The 19,003-nt window shown below is 39.1% G+C and overlaps 1 protein-coding gene and 1 non-coding gene across 2 annotated transcripts; one reads left to right on the plus strand and one right to left on the minus strand.

Annotated features, from left to right (window-relative positions):
- Positions 1-8,281: 8,281 nt before the first annotated feature.
- On the minus strand, positions 8,282-9,343 carry LOC132165021 (uncharacterized). The gene is made up of 2 exons (XM_059575533.1): positions 8,727-9,343; positions 8,282-8,681 (listed from the first exon to the last, which is right to left on the minus strand). The coding sequence occupies exons 1-2, from the start codon at positions 9,341-9,343 to the stop codon at positions 8,282-8,284; spliced, it is 1,017 nt and encodes a 338-aa protein (XP_059431516.1).
- LOC132166829 (small nucleolar RNA R71) lies at positions 8,859-8,965 on the plus strand. Its single transcript, XR_009438630.1, has one exon. It is a non-coding gene; the product is annotated as a small nucleolar RNA R71 (small nucleolar RNA).
- Positions 9,344-19,003: the final 9,660 nt, after the last annotated feature.

The following is a 19,003-nucleotide window of genomic DNA, read 5'->3' on the forward strand; positions in this document are numbered from 1 at the left end:
CACTTGTCGTTGAAGTCAAAAGGAGCATCTTTGGCCAACAAGTTGCACAGAGGTCTCGCTATCTTACTAAAGTCCTTGATGAATCTTCTGTAGAACCCAGTATGTTCTAGAAAAGATCGAATCTCTTTCACTGTCCACAAGGGCGGAAGGTTGGAGATCAAATCCACCTTGGCTTTGTCGACTTCAATACATCTGTAGGAAATATCATGCCCCAAAACAATCCCTTGTTTTACCATAAAGTGGCATTTTTCCCAATTCAAAACCAAGTTCTTCTCCTTACACCGTACCAACACCAAAGTGAGATGGTGCAGACATTCCCCAAATGAAGAACCAAAGACATAGAAGTCATCCATGAATATCTCCAAGTGACATTCAACCATATCTAAAAAGATGTTGATCATGCACCGCTGAAAGGTAGCAGGTGCATTGCATAACCCGAAAGGCATACAACGATAGGCAAATGTACCAAAAGGTCAAGTGAATGTAGTCTTCTCTTGGTCTTCGGGGTCCAGCGGCACTTGATAGTAACCAGAGTAGCCATCAAGGAAACAGTAGTAATCATGGCCAGCCAATCTCTCCACCATCTGATCAATAAAAGGAAAAGGAAAGTGGTCTTTCCTTCTCACAACATTTAGCTTCATGTAGTCGATACACACTCTCCATCCCGACTGAACACAAGTTGGGACCAACTCATTGTCTTCGTTCTTGATCACTATAATCCCCACTTTCTTGGGCACTACATGAATGGGACTCACCCATTTGCTATCAGAGATAGGGTATATGATTCCCGCATCTAGAAGTTTGATCACCTAAGCTCGAACTACCTCCTGCATGGCTGGATTCAACCGTCTATATGGCTCATGAGAGGGTTTAGCATTTTCTTCCACTTGAATCTTGTGCATCACCACTACAGGGTTGATTCCCTTTATGTCTCCAATAGACCACCCGATTGCTTCTTTATGCTCTTTCAAGACATCTAGTAGCTTCTGTTCTTGATTGTCATCCAGGTCGGCAACAATGATCATTGGTAGAGATTCAGTAGGATCAAGATACTTGTACTTCAGGGTGTCTGGTAGAGGCTTCAACTTCTACTTGACAAGATCAGCTGCTGATGAAGATGGATCAAGGGATGATGTATCAGTTATTTCCCCAATATCATTCTCTATCTCAAGAGTTGAGTCCAACAAAGAGTCAGCTTGCTCCAGTAATGTGTCTAGGTCCATGTCGCCTCCAAGTGCAGTAAGGCACTCTTGTTGTGCTAAATACTATCTAAATTAATAGATAATATTTATTGTGTTTTACTTGAGAGTGTACAAGATCAAAAGATAATATAGTGCAGCAAGTACGAGATCAATCCCACGGAGATTGTTGATTTTGTTTTAGAAGTACTTAAAATACCAAAATCGTCATGAGATTGATATTGATACTAAGGAAAAGAAATAAAGATAAAGATAAGGTAAAGGTAGGCTTTGATATCCACCACTAATTATACTTAGATAATATAACAATATGCCAATGATGTAATCATATTATGAATGCTAAATGTTTGCAAATCTAAGGGTATGGGTGTCTACTCCTTAAGCTATTGATTTCCCTAAGCAATGAATTAGGCATGGGTGTCTACTCTAATTCTTATCTTTCTTAAAGGATTTAGCATAGGTGTCTACTAAGTTGTTCTTTAACAAAGCATAAATTTGTGGAAATCAACGAACACATGAGGCCTAGGGCATGGGTGTCTACTTCCGGTTCCCCATGTTGATTAACCCAAGAACCCAGTGTAGATTTCTTTTGTTACTCTTATTTAAACCAGGACTTGATAATCCAAATTGATTTAATTAATTAATTCATACCACATGCATATAATGGTCAATCACATACATATGAGGAATTCAAGAAAACAGGAATTAATCAAGTTAAGCAACACAATATGATTATCACAAAGGTGCCAATATTGAAAATATTAAATAAACATAATTAGAGCTTCAATCTAGCCCTCCTTATGAGTTCGTTACACATAATTAAAAGAAAACTAAAATGAAAAGGGAAAGAAAGAACCGAAAACCGCTCCTAGAAGTAGCCTCCAATTCCTCTCCCCAAAGTTGTCTCCTTGAAATTGTCTATTGAATTGTGAGGCTTAGAGGTCTATTTATAGGGCTTAGGAGAGTCTTATAAGACCTAGTAATCCTAGGAAATTCAGAAATTTAAGTCCTAGTCCAATTAGGAGAAAGAAAACCTAAGTCCAAATCGGAATAGGATTCATCCAAAATCGAGTTCCTATCTTGCGGGGTGATTTTGGTATAGTGGCAGTCTGAATGAGCAAAATGCTATTACAATGAATTGTACAATTTGGAGTTAGCTTTCCAATGCTACTGGAATCACCTCAATCGAATATTTGAGCTAAAAGTTATGATCAAAATACCAAGACATGTGCAAAATCCAAATTTGAATCCAATCCGATTTTGACTTCAATTTGAGAAATTCCGATTTAATCATTTCCTTTATTTGGTTAAACTTAACCAAATCTTCGAGGTCTTCCCAATTTGCCCTTTAAGCTTGGAAATTTTCCTGAAACACTTTCTTTTCTTCCATGACCTATAATACAAAGAAAATACAAAAATGAAATGAAATAGCACAAACTAACAAAACTAAGGAATTAACAAATATAAGTTAAGGGCTAAAATATGAATATTTTGGCACTTAACACAACCCCAAACTTACATATTGCTAGTCCCTTAGCAATACAAAACTAAAAACAAAATGAAAAACAAAAGGATAAATACATCTTTCGTGGGATGTACGATTGCATTTAGCATATGCAACAAGCCTTTTAAACCTCTAGGTGTTCCCTAGAGGACGAGTGAAGTCTCGTGAGGGTTTTCCAAGAATGTTACCTACAAACATTATGTAAGAGTTCATGTTATCCAAAAATTGAGTGTCACTCAAAACCATGATTTTCATTCATTAGCAAACTTAAAAAGATAAACTCCATCTTCACAATGAATTGGAATTTTAAAGTCTAATTACTAACAAAAGACAGGCTAAGGCATCACAAATTCAAAATAGTGTAAGTGAACTAGCACATAAATATGAATCTTCTAATTATTTCCAATGTGCACTGCCTCAATATCTCAAAGTTCACTGAAATCCCCATTAGAATGAATAACTATGGCATAACTTTTTTTTTTTTTTTTTGGTCTGGCTATGCAATGTTTGGTTCTCTCAAGCTTTCTAATTGACCCATGTAGCGAGTGTTAGGCTAATGACTCCCAAACCAGGTGGTTTTATGGCATTAGGTGTAAAACACCCTTAAGGACTTACTGACTCGAGTCAAAAAGGCTACGAAATCAACTTAACAATGACATTAACCAAATCAAAATTCTTCACTTTTTGATATAAACACTCAATGCTTTGAGGCAAGAGGTCCAGTTACTTAGTGAAAAGCTTATCAATGATCATTTATATATATGCCAAAGTATCCATCTAATAAATCATCCAGTTTGACCCAAAACATTGAAACACACACATTCGACTTTCATGTCATACCCCACAAATTATGTGCTAATGTGCTTGTATAAGATTAGATCAAACATGTGAATTTTCATTTGCGAAAAGCAAGTAACCAAACTGAAAAATCCTATCATCAGATCAATCTGTTCAAAATTTTAAGCTCACCAATGAGAATCAAATCACAATTTTTAAGATCAACCAAAATTTTAAGACAACATGAACATGCATTTTTTTTTTTCATTTTCAAAAATGGGACAAAGTGTGTGTAAAGTGTCTCCCATACCCCCAAACTTAAATTACACATTGTCCCCAATGTGTGTATAACATGGAAATATCTTACCCGGGAGATGGACGAAACTGTCTGGAATAGCATGGCTTATAGAATACCCCTAAACTTAAATTGAAGCACACTTGTCCTTACAAAACAAAACACTATAGTAACAAAGGAAAATAGAAACAAAATAAAATAAAGATAAAATAAAAACAAACAAACAAACAAAGAAATAAAAAGGATATGCTATGGGGTGCCTCCCATGAGCGCTAAGTTTAATGTCTTCAGCCAGACTGTGGCACTTTAAACTTGAAGCACCAGTCTTTTCTTCTCTTGCACCAAATAGAATGAATTCTTCTTATTGCAAGATGCTTTCGAATGTCTATAGATCGGGGAGGACCACTTTGAGTTTCCTCAAACAGTTTCTCATCCGGTCAAGAATCATGAACTGGAATAAAGTAGGAAGAAAACTCAAGGAGCTTCTTTATCTTGATGTCCTCAATTTGCTCATGTGGTAGCTCTAACAAACTTATCTCCTAGCCTCTTGGTGTTTTAGGAATAAGAGATAATGTTGAAGAAATCTCAATGCTCTCTTCTTTTTCCTAATGTGGCTTCTGTGGAACTTCGGTTTGCTCCTCCGTCCCCTCCTCCACTGGATTTTCAACCACCTCTTCACTCCTCAGTGTGACAGCTTGCGCATGATAGTAGGTGCACTCTTCCTCCATGTATTGTCCATTGGAGTTTTCCATCAACTGACTTTGACACTCTTCTTCTTGGAATTGTTGAGGCCAATTGATGGGAGCTGCACTCAACTCCCTGGCCAATTGTCCCATTTGTATTTCTAGTCTTTGAATGGCTTGATCAGTTCTTTGAAACGCTTGATCGGCCCTTGTATTGATTTGTTTTTTATTAGTCATAAATTGTTGTTGCGAAGTCACTAGGGTGCGTAGCATACTCTCCAGGTTATTCAGCTTTGACTCTTGCTCTTGATTTGCGGATCGATACAAAGGACAAGTATCAGTAGAATGATCAGAATGAGAACGTATGGCATATACCTGGAGTTGGGTAGCTGGCTGCATGGGAAAGATGTTCTGAGTAGTTATGGAGTTTACAATCATATTTAATGTCTTCTGCGTGGCAGCCCTCTGATCATAGAACTGCGAATATGATTGATGATGCAGTTCATTAAATTGTGGAGCATGATTACTAGGAGCTTGAGCTGGCAGCGGAAAATTTGACTATTGGCTCCAGGTTGGGTTGTAAGAATCAAGATAGCTGTCGTTCCCCAGTCTAGAGAACGATGTGTTCTTATGCCCATTAATTTTATTAGAAATTTGTCTCATTGTAGGACATTCTCTAGCATGGTGACAAGGGTCATGGCATAATGAACTTAGTCCATGGGGTGTCAGCATGCCTCCCCACATGTGTGAAATTACAAATAAAATAACAAAAAGTTAAAATTAAAAGGGAAAATAAAAACAAAATTAAAAATAAAACTTACGAAGATGCAAACTCAACTGACCTTGCATGAAATAAAAGAAAAAAAAAATCAAATCTATAATTAATGCAGTAACTGTGCTGCCGTCCGGATGTACGATCGATCGCACCGTGAGGTGCGCTCAATCGCCATGGATGGGCGCTCGATCACACCTCCGAAGGCAGAACAGTAACTGCAAAAAAACTTAGAAAAAGAAAAAAAAATAAAACAAAAATAAACTAAGGAAAATAATTCCAAACAAAATCAAACAATTCCCAACAACGACGCCAAAAACTTGTTGTGCCAAATACTACATAAATTAATAGATAATATTTATTACGTTTTACTTACAAGTGCACAAGATCAAATGATAGTATAGTGCAGCAAGTACGAGATCGATCCCATAGAGATTGTTGATTTTGTTTTAGAAGTAATTAAAATATCAAAATTGTCACGAGATTGATATTGATACTAAAGAAAAGAAATAAAGATAAAGATAAGGTAAATATAGGGCTTTGATATCCACCACTAATTATACTTAGATAATATAACAATATGCCAATGATTCAATCATATTATGAATACTTAATGTTTGCGAATCTAAGGGTATGAGTATCTACTCATTAAGCTATTGATTTCCCTAAGCAATGAATTAGACATGGGTGTCTACTCTAATTTTTTTCTTAAAGGATTTAGCATGGGTGTCTACTAAGTTGTTCTTTAAGAAAGCATACATTTGTAGAAATCGACAAACGCATGAGGCCTAGGGCATGGATGTCTACTTCCAGTTCCCCATGTTGCTAAACCCAAGAATCCGGTGTGAATTTCTTTTGTTACTCTTATTAAGCCCAGGACTCGATCATCCAAATTGATTTAATTAACTAATCCATGCCACATGCATATAATGGCCAATCACATACATATGAGGAATTCAAGAAAACATGATCTAATCAAGTTAAGCAGCACAATATGATTATCACAAAGGCGCCAATATTGAAATATTAAATAAACATAATTAAAGCTTCAATCTAGCCCTCCTTAAGAGTTAGTTACACATAATTAAAATAAAACTAAAAAGAAAAGGGAAAAAAAAGAACCAAAAACTGCTCCTAAAAATAGCCTCCAATTCCGTTCCCCAAAGTTGTCTCCTTGAAATTGGCTATTGAATTATGAGGCTTAGAGGTCTATTTATAGGGCTTAGGAGAGTCTTAGAAGCCTTAGTAATCCTATAAAATTCGGAGATTTAAGTCCTAGTCCAATTAGGATAAAGAAAACCTAAGTCCAAATCGGAATAGGATTCGTTCAAAATTGTGTTCCTATCTTGCAGGGTGATTTTGGCATAGCGACAGTCCGAATGAGTAAAATACTATTTCATAATGATTTGTATAATTTTGCGTTAGCTTTCTAATGCCACTGGAATCACCTCAATTGGATATTTGAGATAAACGTTATGATCAAAATACTGAGACATGTGCAAAATCCAAATTTGAATCCAATCCGATTTTGACTTCAATTTGAGAAATTTCGATTTAATCATTTCCTTTATTTGGTTAAACTTAACCAAATCTTTGAGGTTTTCCCAATTTTCCCTTTAAGCTTGAAACTTTTCCGGAAACGCTTTCTTTTCTTCCATGACTTATAATACAAAGAAAATACAAAAAGGTAATGAAACAGCACAAACTAACAAAACTAAGGAATTAACAAATATAAGTTAAGGGCTAAGATATGAATATTTTGGCACTTTACAACTCTCCCAAAGGGTCTTCAACATTCGGTTCATTGACAATCTCTTCCACTATCTCCTCAATTGAGCACCCACTTTTGACCCCCACATATTCGAATGGCTACCTGCTGATATCAAAAATATTCAGCTCCACTATCATGTTCCCAAAGGATATCTTCATGATTCCAGTCCTAAAGTTGATTAGGGCATTAGCCGTAGCTAAAAAGGGATGCCCTAATATGATTGAAATTTGAATCTCTACATTTACAACCGGTTCTGTGTCTAAGATGATGAAGTCCATAGGGTAGTAGAACTTATCAACTTTGATCTGAACATCTTCAATGATTCCCCTCAGGACTTTCACAGATTTGTCAGCCAACTATAGTGTCACTAAAGTGGGTTTCGGCTCTCCTAATCCTAGCTAGACATAGACTGAATATGGCAGGAGATTCACACTAGCCACCAGATCCAACAGAGCTTTTTCAACTTGGTTGTCACCAATCATGTATGCAATTGTAGGACATCCAAGGTCCTTATACTTGACAGGGATCTTGCACTGCAAAATAGAGCTGACCTGCTTTGTCAGGAAAGCTTTCTTGGGGACAATTGTCTTTCTCTTTATGGTGACCAAATCCTTTAGAAATTTGGCATAAAATGGCACTTGCTAGATGGCATCTAGGAATGGAATGTTGATCTACACATGTTTAAACACTTCCAAAATGTCATTGAACTTTGAGGCTTTCTTGGGAGCCATTAGTCTTTCTAGAAATGAAGCTTTGGGAACATACTTCCTGGGAAGATCCTTAGCAATCGGAATGCCTATGTCCGGTCCAGCATCTCCTGCAGGCTTGTCTTGGCTTTACTCTTCTTTTGCAGCCTTAGTGGCATCTTCAGGCATGGCCACTTGATTATCCACTTGTTTTCTTGACCTCAAAGTTGTGATGGCTTGCATGTGCTCCTGTCCATGAGCAGAGGCAGAAAAACTTGCAATAGCGAACTACCTTTTTGGTTTGGGCATGGGTTTACTAGGGAACTTTCCTCTCTCTCTCTCCCTCATGTGATTAGCTAACTGGCCAATTTGCCCTTCCATCTTGGCAATAGCTTGAGTGTTGACTTGTATGGCCAGGCTATTGCTCATGGTGATATTCTTCAGCTCTTGTAAGTACTGGATATTTGACTGTAAAGCTTTGTCAGATGATTGCATGGACTGAGTAGCTGTCTACATGAATGCTTTAAGTGTGTCTTCCAATGATGAGTGTGGTGCAGGCTGTGGCATTTGAGTGGTGGACTAATAAGTAGGAGGTTAGTCTAGGTGAGATAACTGAAACTGATTCTGAGCTTGAGTAGTAGTACCTCCCTGATTAGGTGGCTGATTCTGCTTCCAAGAGAAATTGGGGTGATTCTGCCACCTTGGATTGTAAGTCTCAGCAAAAGTTTCACTTGTGAGTTTTCTGTACTCATTGAAGGCGTTGACTTGCTCCATCGGGTACTCAGTAACTATTGATAAAGATGGGTAGTTTTGAGTGAAATGCATTGCGTTATCACATGACGTGCATACGTCAACTTGGCAAGTATCTGCTGTATTCACTGGTTTGTTCAAAGCAATAGCGTCAACCTTACGCATGATATCCTTGAGTTGCCACCTTATATCAGCATCGTCCTTCACCTCGTTGAGGCCTCCCGTCTTGAGGGGGGCACGTTGTCTACCCCAACAATTAGAAAAGTCCCACTATTGTGCGCGTTCGAACATTTCACCCAAAGTTCTATAGGCTTCTTCCCACGTAAGATTCAAGAATCCTCCACCATTCATAGACTCAATCAGGTTACGCCTCGATGGAGTCAATCCCTTGTAGAAAAAATGAACGATCCTCCAAGTTTCAAAACCATGGGGTGGGCACTTCATAGTCAGCTCCTTAAACTTCTCCCAGCTTTCACTGAATTTCTCCCCCTCTTCCTGCCTAAAACTATTGATCTCTTGACGGAGATCATTGATCCTGGAGATTGGGAAGAATTTGTTGTAGAACTTGCTCTGCATCATTTCCCAAGAGGTGAAGGATCCAGGCATGTTGGAGTGTAACCAGAATTTTGCCTTATCATGTAGGGAAAAAGAAAATAGCCAAAGACGCACCGACTCATCCGCAAAATTTTGAAATTTGAACGTATCACACAACTCCAAGAAAGACTTCACATGAACATATGGATCTTCATTCTCTAAACCTTTAAATGAAGGAAGGGCATTGATCACACTCAGCTTCAAGTCGAAGTGAGTGGCATTGGTAGCCGGCAACACTATACATGATGGAATGGTGGTAGTCATGGGTGCATATAGCTCCCTGAGGGTCTTGAGTGGATCCTGTTCTCCCATTTCAGCGGACTTTTCTGAATCAGACACGAAACTTTAAGAATTGGCAAGTGAGTTTGGTGGTATTCTCAAATTCTCTCTAGCAGTTCTTTCAATCTCAGGATCAAAAGGGGTTAGCTCCAGATTTGAAGATCTACGACCGAGCATAAAAAAAAAATTTAAAAATTTTAAAAAAATTTAAAAAAAAAAAACTAAAAACTAAAAACTAAATTGAATTTAACTAATTAAAATTAAATTTAAATTAAATTATGCTAAAATAAAAAAAAAATAAAAAAATAAGAAAAACAATTGCAAGTAAATCAAATGAAAACAGAAACTAAAAAATAAAAAATAGGAACCAAAATAAATTGGCCAAAAATCAACTGAAATGCTGCAGGCACTACCCATTGAGTAGGTGAACTTGAGCGTATGAAGAGTAGGATCGAGCGCAGGTGCACTAATCCATTGGTGTGCTTGAGCTTATGATCGTGTGCAGGTGTTGTCTTGGCCGCGGGTGCGCTCGAGCGTAACAGGTCAAATGGTTTAGAAATAAAGTGGTTTCAAAAATCGAACAATTTCTCGGCAACGACGCCATAAACTTGTTGCGTCAAATTAAATTACTCGCAAGTACACGTATCATTGGTAGTGAAAGGGTTTGCAAGTGCGAGGTTGATCCCACAAGGAATTGTATTTTTGAAAGCAAATTTAAATCTAAATAAATTGAACCCTAACCTAGTTCCAAAATTTAAGAGATTGTTGTGTGAATGAAAAATTAAAAGCATGAACAAAATTAAATTGAAAGTAATTATTGATGAAGCACTAGGATTTCGGAATCCACACTCACAAATTCATAACAACATAGTTCCATGATCTATAATATTTCCCAAAGTTATCATAAATAAATCTTAGGTATGTTTTACTTTTGCTTTTAATAATTAATCAAAGCATCCCATGTATTCATTCATTACCCAAATCACAAAAGAAATCCAATTTTAATTAAATCATAATTGTATCTGTAAATCACAAGAAGATATCCAAAATTCATCAAAACATCAATTGTATCCAAAGAATAAATCACAAGGGAAATCCAATTTTTAGAAAATAAAACCAAGCAATCAATTGTATTAAATTATCTTAAATCATCAAATGTATCCTTGAATCACAAAAGATATCTAAGAATTATTCAATACAATTGATTTGAAGTAAAACAATAGGGCAACTAAATCATTAAATTGGGAAATACTACATACATGAAACAAAGTTGCTAATCATAAGTGAGGCTTCATCATCAACCTTAATTGACAGTTTAGCCTCTCATGGTATTGAAAGACAACAAAATTAATGAAATTCATAATGAAAAATTGAGTACTTACAAATATGAAATCACAAACTTGAGATCCAAAAGCTAGGAAACCCTAAAACTTTCTTCTTTCTCCTCTAGAATTTTGTAACTCGTAGCCTCCCCCAATTTTAATATGAGATATGTTCTATTTATAGGCTAAAACTAGGGTTTACAATTAGAATTATAGTAGAAAACGTTGCTAGATCAGACAAGTGCACTCGATCGCACACTTGCTACACTCGAGCGCACTTGGGCACGTAACTTCCCCCTGCGACACTGGCATTCCTGCGCACTGGAACTTGTCTTGGGTGTGGCTGCGCTTGATCATGCCTATGCTGAGCTCGAGCACAGACGCACTTGAGCGTATAGACTTGCGCTCAATCGTAGGTCTGTTGGCAGCATTTCCCTAAAGTATCCAACTTTCACATAAAACCCGCAGTTTTCCCATAGCAACCTACAAAACACTGAAGACACAAAACTAACCCAGAACATCCAATTATAACACAACTAAAGGATTAACAAGTGTAAATTAAGGGGCTCAAATATGCAATATTTGCCACACATCATATGATGCTATGCCTTACCCAACAAAAAGGGTTGTTGGACTCTAAAATACACGAGTGTGAGGCTTAAGGGCAGATGCCTGGTTTCCTGGCCATACGTACGGGCTCAAGGGTGTATGTTCAGTCAATGAGTTAGGCAACCTAACCAAAAGCTCCAAACTGTGTTTTAAGGTTTCTATGAAATCTAAGGGCGGATATATCTGCTTCTAGGCTACTAAGCAAACGCATGCAAGGCAATTAACATGCTACCATGCAACTCAAGGCAATAAAATAAGGGTTTAAAACTCTTTCAAAACATTCTTGGCTTTTTCAAAGAAATAGGTGTGAAAGCTTTACCAAAACTTCTTCAAAAGATGAAATACCAGTAACAACAATAAAAGACTATGGAGTGGGTAAGGGGATTTACCTTAGAAGGTGGCAAGAACACCAAGCTTTCTTCCTTTTCTCTCTCAAATCACAAAACTCATAAAGACACTCACACAAGGGTTTTAAAGAGCTTGGGGGCGAGAATGGGTATTTATAGGTGAGAAAAAGCTGAGGGCGCTACAGGCTGTTTTGAAAAGTAGCGTACGTCTGGTACTATTACACATTGAGTAAAAGGGTTCAGCGTACGTCCTAATGTATTGCCAACTGGGTTAAGAACTAGTCAGCGTAAGTACAGGTGGTCCCCCGGCATACGTCCTCACTAAAGACAAGAGCGTACATTCAGTGGTCCCCTGGTGTACGTCCTTACTAAAGACAAGACCGTATGTTCGGCGGTCTCCTGGCGTATGTACTCACTAAAAACAGAAGCGTACGTACAATCAAAAAGGTGGAAATTTAGGTTTTGCCTCAAGGCTTCTCGGTTAAGTGTGAGGGCTTTGGTCTTTTGTTTTAAAACTGGGTTTTATTAAATATGAGTCTCAAATAAAACGGTTGTTTTTATCGGGTATTACACCTCGTCTTGTGCTCTTTTTTCCCTTTTGCAATTATTAAAATTGAACTCAGAAGTCTAATTTTGAACTCTCGGGATCTTTAAGAACAAACTAAAAAAGTTTTATTCTTGAATGCCTGGCCTTGGGAAAGTGCCCTTGCGGCTATATTTCGCCGAGCTATTTTGGCCTTAGAATGAGCCTTCTTCCGAGGCTTTTCATTCTTAAAATGGGCCAAGTTTAGAAAGCGCCTTAACGGCTATTTTCTTGAACCTTTAGCATCGTGAAAGTGCCTTAATGGCTATATTTCTCTGGGGTATTTTAACCTTAGAACGATCCTTCTTCAGAGGCTTTTCATTCTTTGGGTTAAGTTCGAAAAGTGCCTTTACGGCTATATTTCACAAACGTTGGCCTCGGGAAAGTGCCTCAATGGCTATATTTCTTCGAGATATTTTAGCCTTAGAATAAGCCTTTGTCTAAGGCTTTTTTATTCTTTAATGGGCTAAGTTTGGAAAGCGCCTCTACAGCTATTTTTCTCAAACACTTGGCCTCAGGAAAGCGCCTCTACGGCTATATTTCACCGAGGTATTTTAACCTTAAAATAGGCTTTTTTTTTAAGTTGTCCATTCTTTTGTGGGTTAAGTTCAACAAGCGCCTTTATGGCTATATTTATGAACACTTGGTCTCGGGAAAGTACCTTTGCGGCTATATTTCCCGAGATTTTGCTTGACACTGTAATTTCAAAAGATCTTTTTATTGATGATATGCTTTTACAACTGAAATATCATAACATGAATCAAGCCAAGCAAATTACAGGCTAAAAAAAGTATTTCTTCAGATGGTCGGCAGTCTAAGGACTTTGAAGTGCCTTCCCTTCTTTATCTTCGAGGTGATATGCTCCCGTTCTATGGCATGCCCCCACTTTGTATGGTCCTTCCTAGCTAGGCTAACTTTCCCTCGACTGAATCTTTCGTTACGATGGTAACTTTTCACAAGACCAAATCTCCTGGCTTGAAGCTTCGGTGCCTGACCTTCTGGTTGAAATACTGAGCCACCTTTTCTCGGTATGCTGCCATGGTTACTTGGGCCTAATCCTGTTTCTCCTGCAGCAAGTCAAGGTGCAACTTGATGCCTTCGTCATTGCACTCTAGCCGAAAGGTATCCACACGGAAGCTTCCCGATCCAACCTCGGCTAGGATGACTACTTCAATCCCAAAGGCTAGAGCATAACGGGTTTGTTCTTCGGTTGGAGTCCTCTTTGTGGTTTTATACGCCCACAAAACTTTCACGAGATCCTCAGCCCATTCTCCTTTCCGCTCACCAAGTTTCTTCTTCGGAATTTTGAAGATAGTCTTGTTGGTAGCTTCAACTTGTCTATTCGCTTGGGGATAACCCGGGGATGAGAAGCAGTTTCTGATATGGAGCTTTGAACACCATTCTCGGAATGAGTCACAATCAAATTGTTTCCCATTGTTAATGTCGAATGCATGTGGAATCTCATACCAACAAATGACATTCTTTCATAGGAACCACTCCATACATTTGGCCGTTATGTTCACCAAGGCTTCCACTTCTGCCCATTTGGTGAAATAATCCATAGCTACCACTGCAAATCGAACACCTCCCATTAGGGTAATGGTCCTATTATATCTACCCCTCATTGCAAGAAGGGCCAAGGTGAGGAAATGGCACTCTGCTCCTCGGGGGGTTGCTTGGAAACATTTACGAAGCGTTGGCAATTGTCGCAAGTTCTAGCCATTTTCATCGAGTCTGGACTTATGTTCGGCCAGTAGGATCCTACTCTGATAGCTTTGTGTGCCAACACCCTTACTCCCGAATGACTTCCACAGATTTCTTCGTGAATTTCTCGAAGGATGTAATCACCTTCCTCCTTAGAAACATACTTGAGAAGAGGGAACATGAAACCTTGCTTGTGGAGGGTTCCATTTACTATCATAAACCGAGTAGCCTTAGTCCTCAGCTGGAGTGCTTTCTTCTTGTCAGCTGGAAGAATTTCCTTCTCCAAGTATTCTACTAGCTCTTCTGCCCACTTAGGCATCACCACTAATGCTAAAACCGTTATCTCCTTGGTGATAGCAGGTTGGAGCAGAATTTGGACTTGTTCTTTGGTTTCTTCCATATCATCTTCTGCAGCTGAACCTATCCGAGCCAAGTGATCTGCTTTCTCATTCTCTTCCCTTGGGATCTTGATTATAAAGAATTTTTTGAAAAAATCTTGCATTTTTGTACTTTAGACAAGTACAGCTTCATCTTTTCTCCTCGGGCTTCGAACTCTCCTCAAATGTGTCTGACAATCACTTGGGAGTCACTTTGAACCTCTGCAAACTCGGGTCCCATCTCCCGAGCTAAGCTTAGTCCTACTAAGACTGCTTCATACTCGGCTTCATTGTTGGTAGCTTTGAACTCGATTATCAAATAACTACACAACTCGTATCCATCTAGTGTGATCAACACCATTCCTGCTTGTAACACCCTACTCCAATGACACACAATATTGTCTACTTTTGGCTCCCCCAAACCAGACTTCCAAGAAGGTCACCCATCCTGATACTACTCTCACAGAAGCACGCTTAACTGCGGAGTTCTGATGGGATCATGACCATCACGGCTTTAAAACGCATTGTTGTCATTAAGGGTGTAGTATACATTTAAGCACATCCCCATCTCCATACTCAGGCAATGTCGGATGTCACACTGCTCCACCATTCTTCTTTGTTGATGATCCATCCACGTAGATCACCCATACTTCGTCTCTCGGCCATTCAGGTGATTATGGCAAATTGGTGAATTCTGCCAAAAAATTTGCTAGGGTTTGACCTTTGATCGCATTCTGAGGGATATATTAGATGTCAAACTCCCCGAGTTCGATTGCCCAATTCGCTAATCTGCTAGACAGATCTAGCTTTCGAAGCACCTTCTTTAGTGGGTACTCTGTTAGGACTTTGATTGAGTGAGCTTGAAAATATGGCCGAAGCTTCCTTGACGCAATGACCAAGGCATAGGCAAGCTTCTCCATCTGCTCATATCTTTCACGGCTCCTCTCAATGCTCAATGATGAAGCATCTTGGCTTTTGTACGCCTTCTTCTTTCAAATTAGAGCTGCACTAACTGTGGTTGGAGATACGACTAGTTATAGAAACAGCCTTTCTCCAGGAATGGTTTGGCTCAATAGAGGTGGGTTAGCCATGTACTTCTTCAACTTGCTCAAACGCTTGTTCACACTCTTTGGACCACTCAAATGCCTTTCTCAAGATTTTGAAGAAAGGTAGGCATTTTTCGGTCAACCGAGAGATGAACCTATTCAATGCTACAATCTTTCCCGTTATTTGTTGCATTTACTTGGTATTCATCTAAGATTGCATGTCCATGACAGCTTGGATCTTTTTAGGATTCGCTTCTAATCCTCGATTTGACACCACGTAACCAAGAAATTTTCCTAAGGAGACTCTGATTGTTGGATTTAATTTCATCCCATATTACTTCAACATCTTGAATGTTACTTGCAAATCATAGGAATGGTCGAGAGGTAACACACTCTTTACACGCATCTCATCGACATAGACTTCCATGTTCTTTCTAATCTGCTCTCGGAACATCTTGTTCACCAATCTCCAATAAGTGGTCCCAGCTTTTTTCAAACCGAATGGCTTGACTTTGTAACAGTACAAGCCTCGGTTCGTGATGAACGTTGTTTTCTCTCAATCAGCTTCATGTATGTAAATATGGTTGTAACCAAAAAAAGCATCCATGAAACTGAGTAGCCCATATCCAACTGTTGAATCCACCAATGAATCAATTCGTGGTAGTGGAAAGTTGTCCTTCGGGCATGCCTTGTTCAGGTTGGTGAAGTCCACACACATCCTCCATTTCCCGTTTGACTTCTTGACCAACACCAAGTTAGCCAACCAATCGGGATAGTACACCTCTTCGATGAACCCAGCCTTGAGAAACTTCTCCACCTCTTTAGCGATGGTCATGTTCTGCTCGGGAGCAAACTCCTCTTTTGCTTCATTGGCTTCATCAATGGGTCCACATTCAGCTGATGGGCAATCTCCTTGGGGCTAATCCCGGGCATGGTTTCATTTGTCCTTGCAAACACCTCCATGTTTTCCTGAAGAAAGTTGATGAGGCCTTCTCGGATTTCTAGGATTAGTTGTGAGCTAATCTTAATTACTTTTCCTTTCCCCATTATTACTTCTAACTGCTCCTCGGCAGGCTCGCCCTTAGCTCTCCCTCATTTCTACTGCCCACAGTGCTGATCGTTAGGGGCACAAATCCCGAGGGTTTCTTTGGTGAATTGTTGTAACACTTCCTTGCTGCCACCTAATCTCCTTTCACTTCTCTAACTCCCTCTTCTGTCGAGAACTTCATCTTTAGGTGGTAAGTTGAAGTTGCAGCCTTCAACTTGTTCAATGATGGTCGACCAATGATTGCGTTGTAAGCGGATGGTCGGTCAACTACCAGAAAGTCTACCATGATTGTTGCTTGTTTGGGGGTTGTTCCTACTGTAATAGGAAGGGAAATCATCCCCATGGGTAGCAAATCTAACTAGTGGTGATCCGAATGGCATGATCCTCTCCTAATCAATGCTCATATGTTTGAAGACTGGCCAATATAGGATATCAGCCGAGCTTCCGTTGTCTACCAGGATCCGATGGATGGCATGATTAGCCACTGTCACGGTCACCACCAATGCGTCATCGTGGGGCATTGAAGCCCCATCTACATCTTCTTCCATGAATGATAGAATCATCGGATCTTTCTTTTGGGCCTTTGAAGGCCTTTCAAGAAGGAGAACCTCTTCTACATTTATCTTCCTTGTGTGAGCCTTCCTTGTGTGAGCCTTCCTTGCAAAGTTAGACTCTCCTCCACCATCTAATTCTCCTGAAATTGTATGAATTTCACCTATCACATCTTGATTCTGAGGATTTTGGCTATTGTCCTGATCTCTCCTTGACTTCATGTCTTTGTTGATGATCTCGTCCCCTTTGGGGGCCTTCATTATTTCCCTCCAGCCGTAGAGGCTGGTTCACCTAAGAGTTTCTATTCCTCTCTCTTTCTCCGGCCAAAAACCTCGCCAATCTTCCATTCTTGATGAAGTTTTCAATCTCCATCTGCAGGGATATGCAATCCTTGGTCAGATGACCTTGATTGTTGTGGTACTCGCAGAACTCTTGGTTGTTGCGCCTCTACGTAGGAGTTCTCATCTTCGATGCCATCTAAAGTTGGTATTCAGAGAAGTCAATATCTAGTCCCGTTGATGGAAAGGCTCTAACTTCTTCCACGATCTCTTCAGGCTCCTTTCCTCCTTTATCTTCTTTCCAGAGCCACCTGATAAGTGCTAAAATATTCATATTTTCAGCCCTTAATTTGCATGTTTTAATCCTTTGGTTTTAGTTAATTAGGCCATTTTAATTCTTTTTTGTATTTTTCATGTTTTTATAGGCTTTTGGAAGAAAATGAAGTAAAACTGGGTGATTTGGGCTCAAAGTGAGAAGATGGGAAAAATCGGAACTCCCTGACATTGCGATCAATCGCAGGATACCTGCGATCGAGCGCAGTACCCGAGAGGACATAGCACAAAGCAAGCCAGGAGCGATCGAGCGCATGCCAGAAGAAGGGTCGATCGCACCCGTGCGCAAGAGACAACCCAAGGTGGCGGCTAAGATGTCCCTATTTCCATATTAGGGTCTTCCAACTCCCAATTATAATAGGATTGAAACCCTACGAAATCCCTAGGGTTTACTACTTTTCCAAGGACTTTTAAAGCCTATAAATAGACTCCTAAGCCTTTAGAATAAGTAGGCTTGGAGAAGGAGAAGAATAGGAGCTCTCAAGTTCAAGTCTCGGGTTTATTCTTTTCCATTCTTTTCTTTTATGAAGATATTTAACATCAATTCTATATGTAGCTAATTTATTTAGTAGGGCTGGATTGAAGCCCTAGTTATGTTTTGTTACTATTCCAATATTGGCGCCTTTGTGATGATCTTGTTGTGCTATTTAACTTGATTAATACCTGCTTGAATGAATTCCTCATATGTGTGTGCCTGATCAACATATGCATGTGGTATGGACTAGTTAGTTAAATCAATTTGGATGACCGAGTCCTGGGTTTAACATAAGTAACAAGAGATATCCACACCGGATTCTTGGGTTAATCAACATTAGGAACTGGGAGTATATACCATGCCCTAGGCCTCGTGTGTTTGTCGATTTCCATAGAACATATGCTTTTCTAAAGAACAATTTAGTATATACCATATTAAATCCTTTAGGGAAGAAAAGAGTTAGAGTATATACCATGCCTAACTTGTTGCTTAGGGAAATCTATAACTTAAGGAGTATACACCATGCCCTTAGGTTGACAAACATTAAATATGCATAACTTGATCAAAGCATTGGTATATTGATATATTAGCTTAATATAATTAGTGGTGGATATCAAAGCCCGACCCTTTATTATCATCACTTCAACAATCAATCTTTATTTTGTTTTTGATTAAGGAATTTACTTTTAAATGAAAATTCAGCAATCCTCGTGGGAATGATCTTGTACTTGAACCTTATACTACCATGTTGACCTTGTGCACTTGCAGGTAAAATGCACAATTATTTACCTATTAATTTAGGTAGATAATTTGCACATCACCACCAGGTGCTATCCTGATGCTGCTAGCTTCACCTTGACCACTCTACCCTTTTGACTTCATTAGTGCACCGAAGGTTTCCTCCCGGTTTATGAACTCTTCAGCTTTGTTCATAAACTAACAAAGACTCACTAATGTAGGTCTCCGAGCTAACTCAGCCATCAGTTTGCCTTCAGTACTGATTCCGTTCATCAAATCAG

Source organism: Corylus avellana, chromosome ca11 (assembly GCF_901000735.1).
Source record: "Corylus avellana chromosome ca11, CavTom2PMs-1.0".
Taxonomy (NCBI): Eukaryota; Viridiplantae; Streptophyta; class Magnoliopsida; order Fagales; family Betulaceae; genus Corylus; species Corylus avellana.

Bases quoted from the DNA above. Each gene is read 5' to 3' on its own strand.
- LOC132165021 (XM_059575533.1), bottom strand. From the start codon at position 9,343: ATGGGAGAACAGGATCCACTCAAGACCCTCAGGGAGCTATATGCACCC. The intron at 8,682-8,726 runs GTTCGAACGCGC...TTGTTGGGGTAG, and splicing joins TATAGAACTTTGGGTGAAAT to ACAACGTGCCCCCCTCAAGA.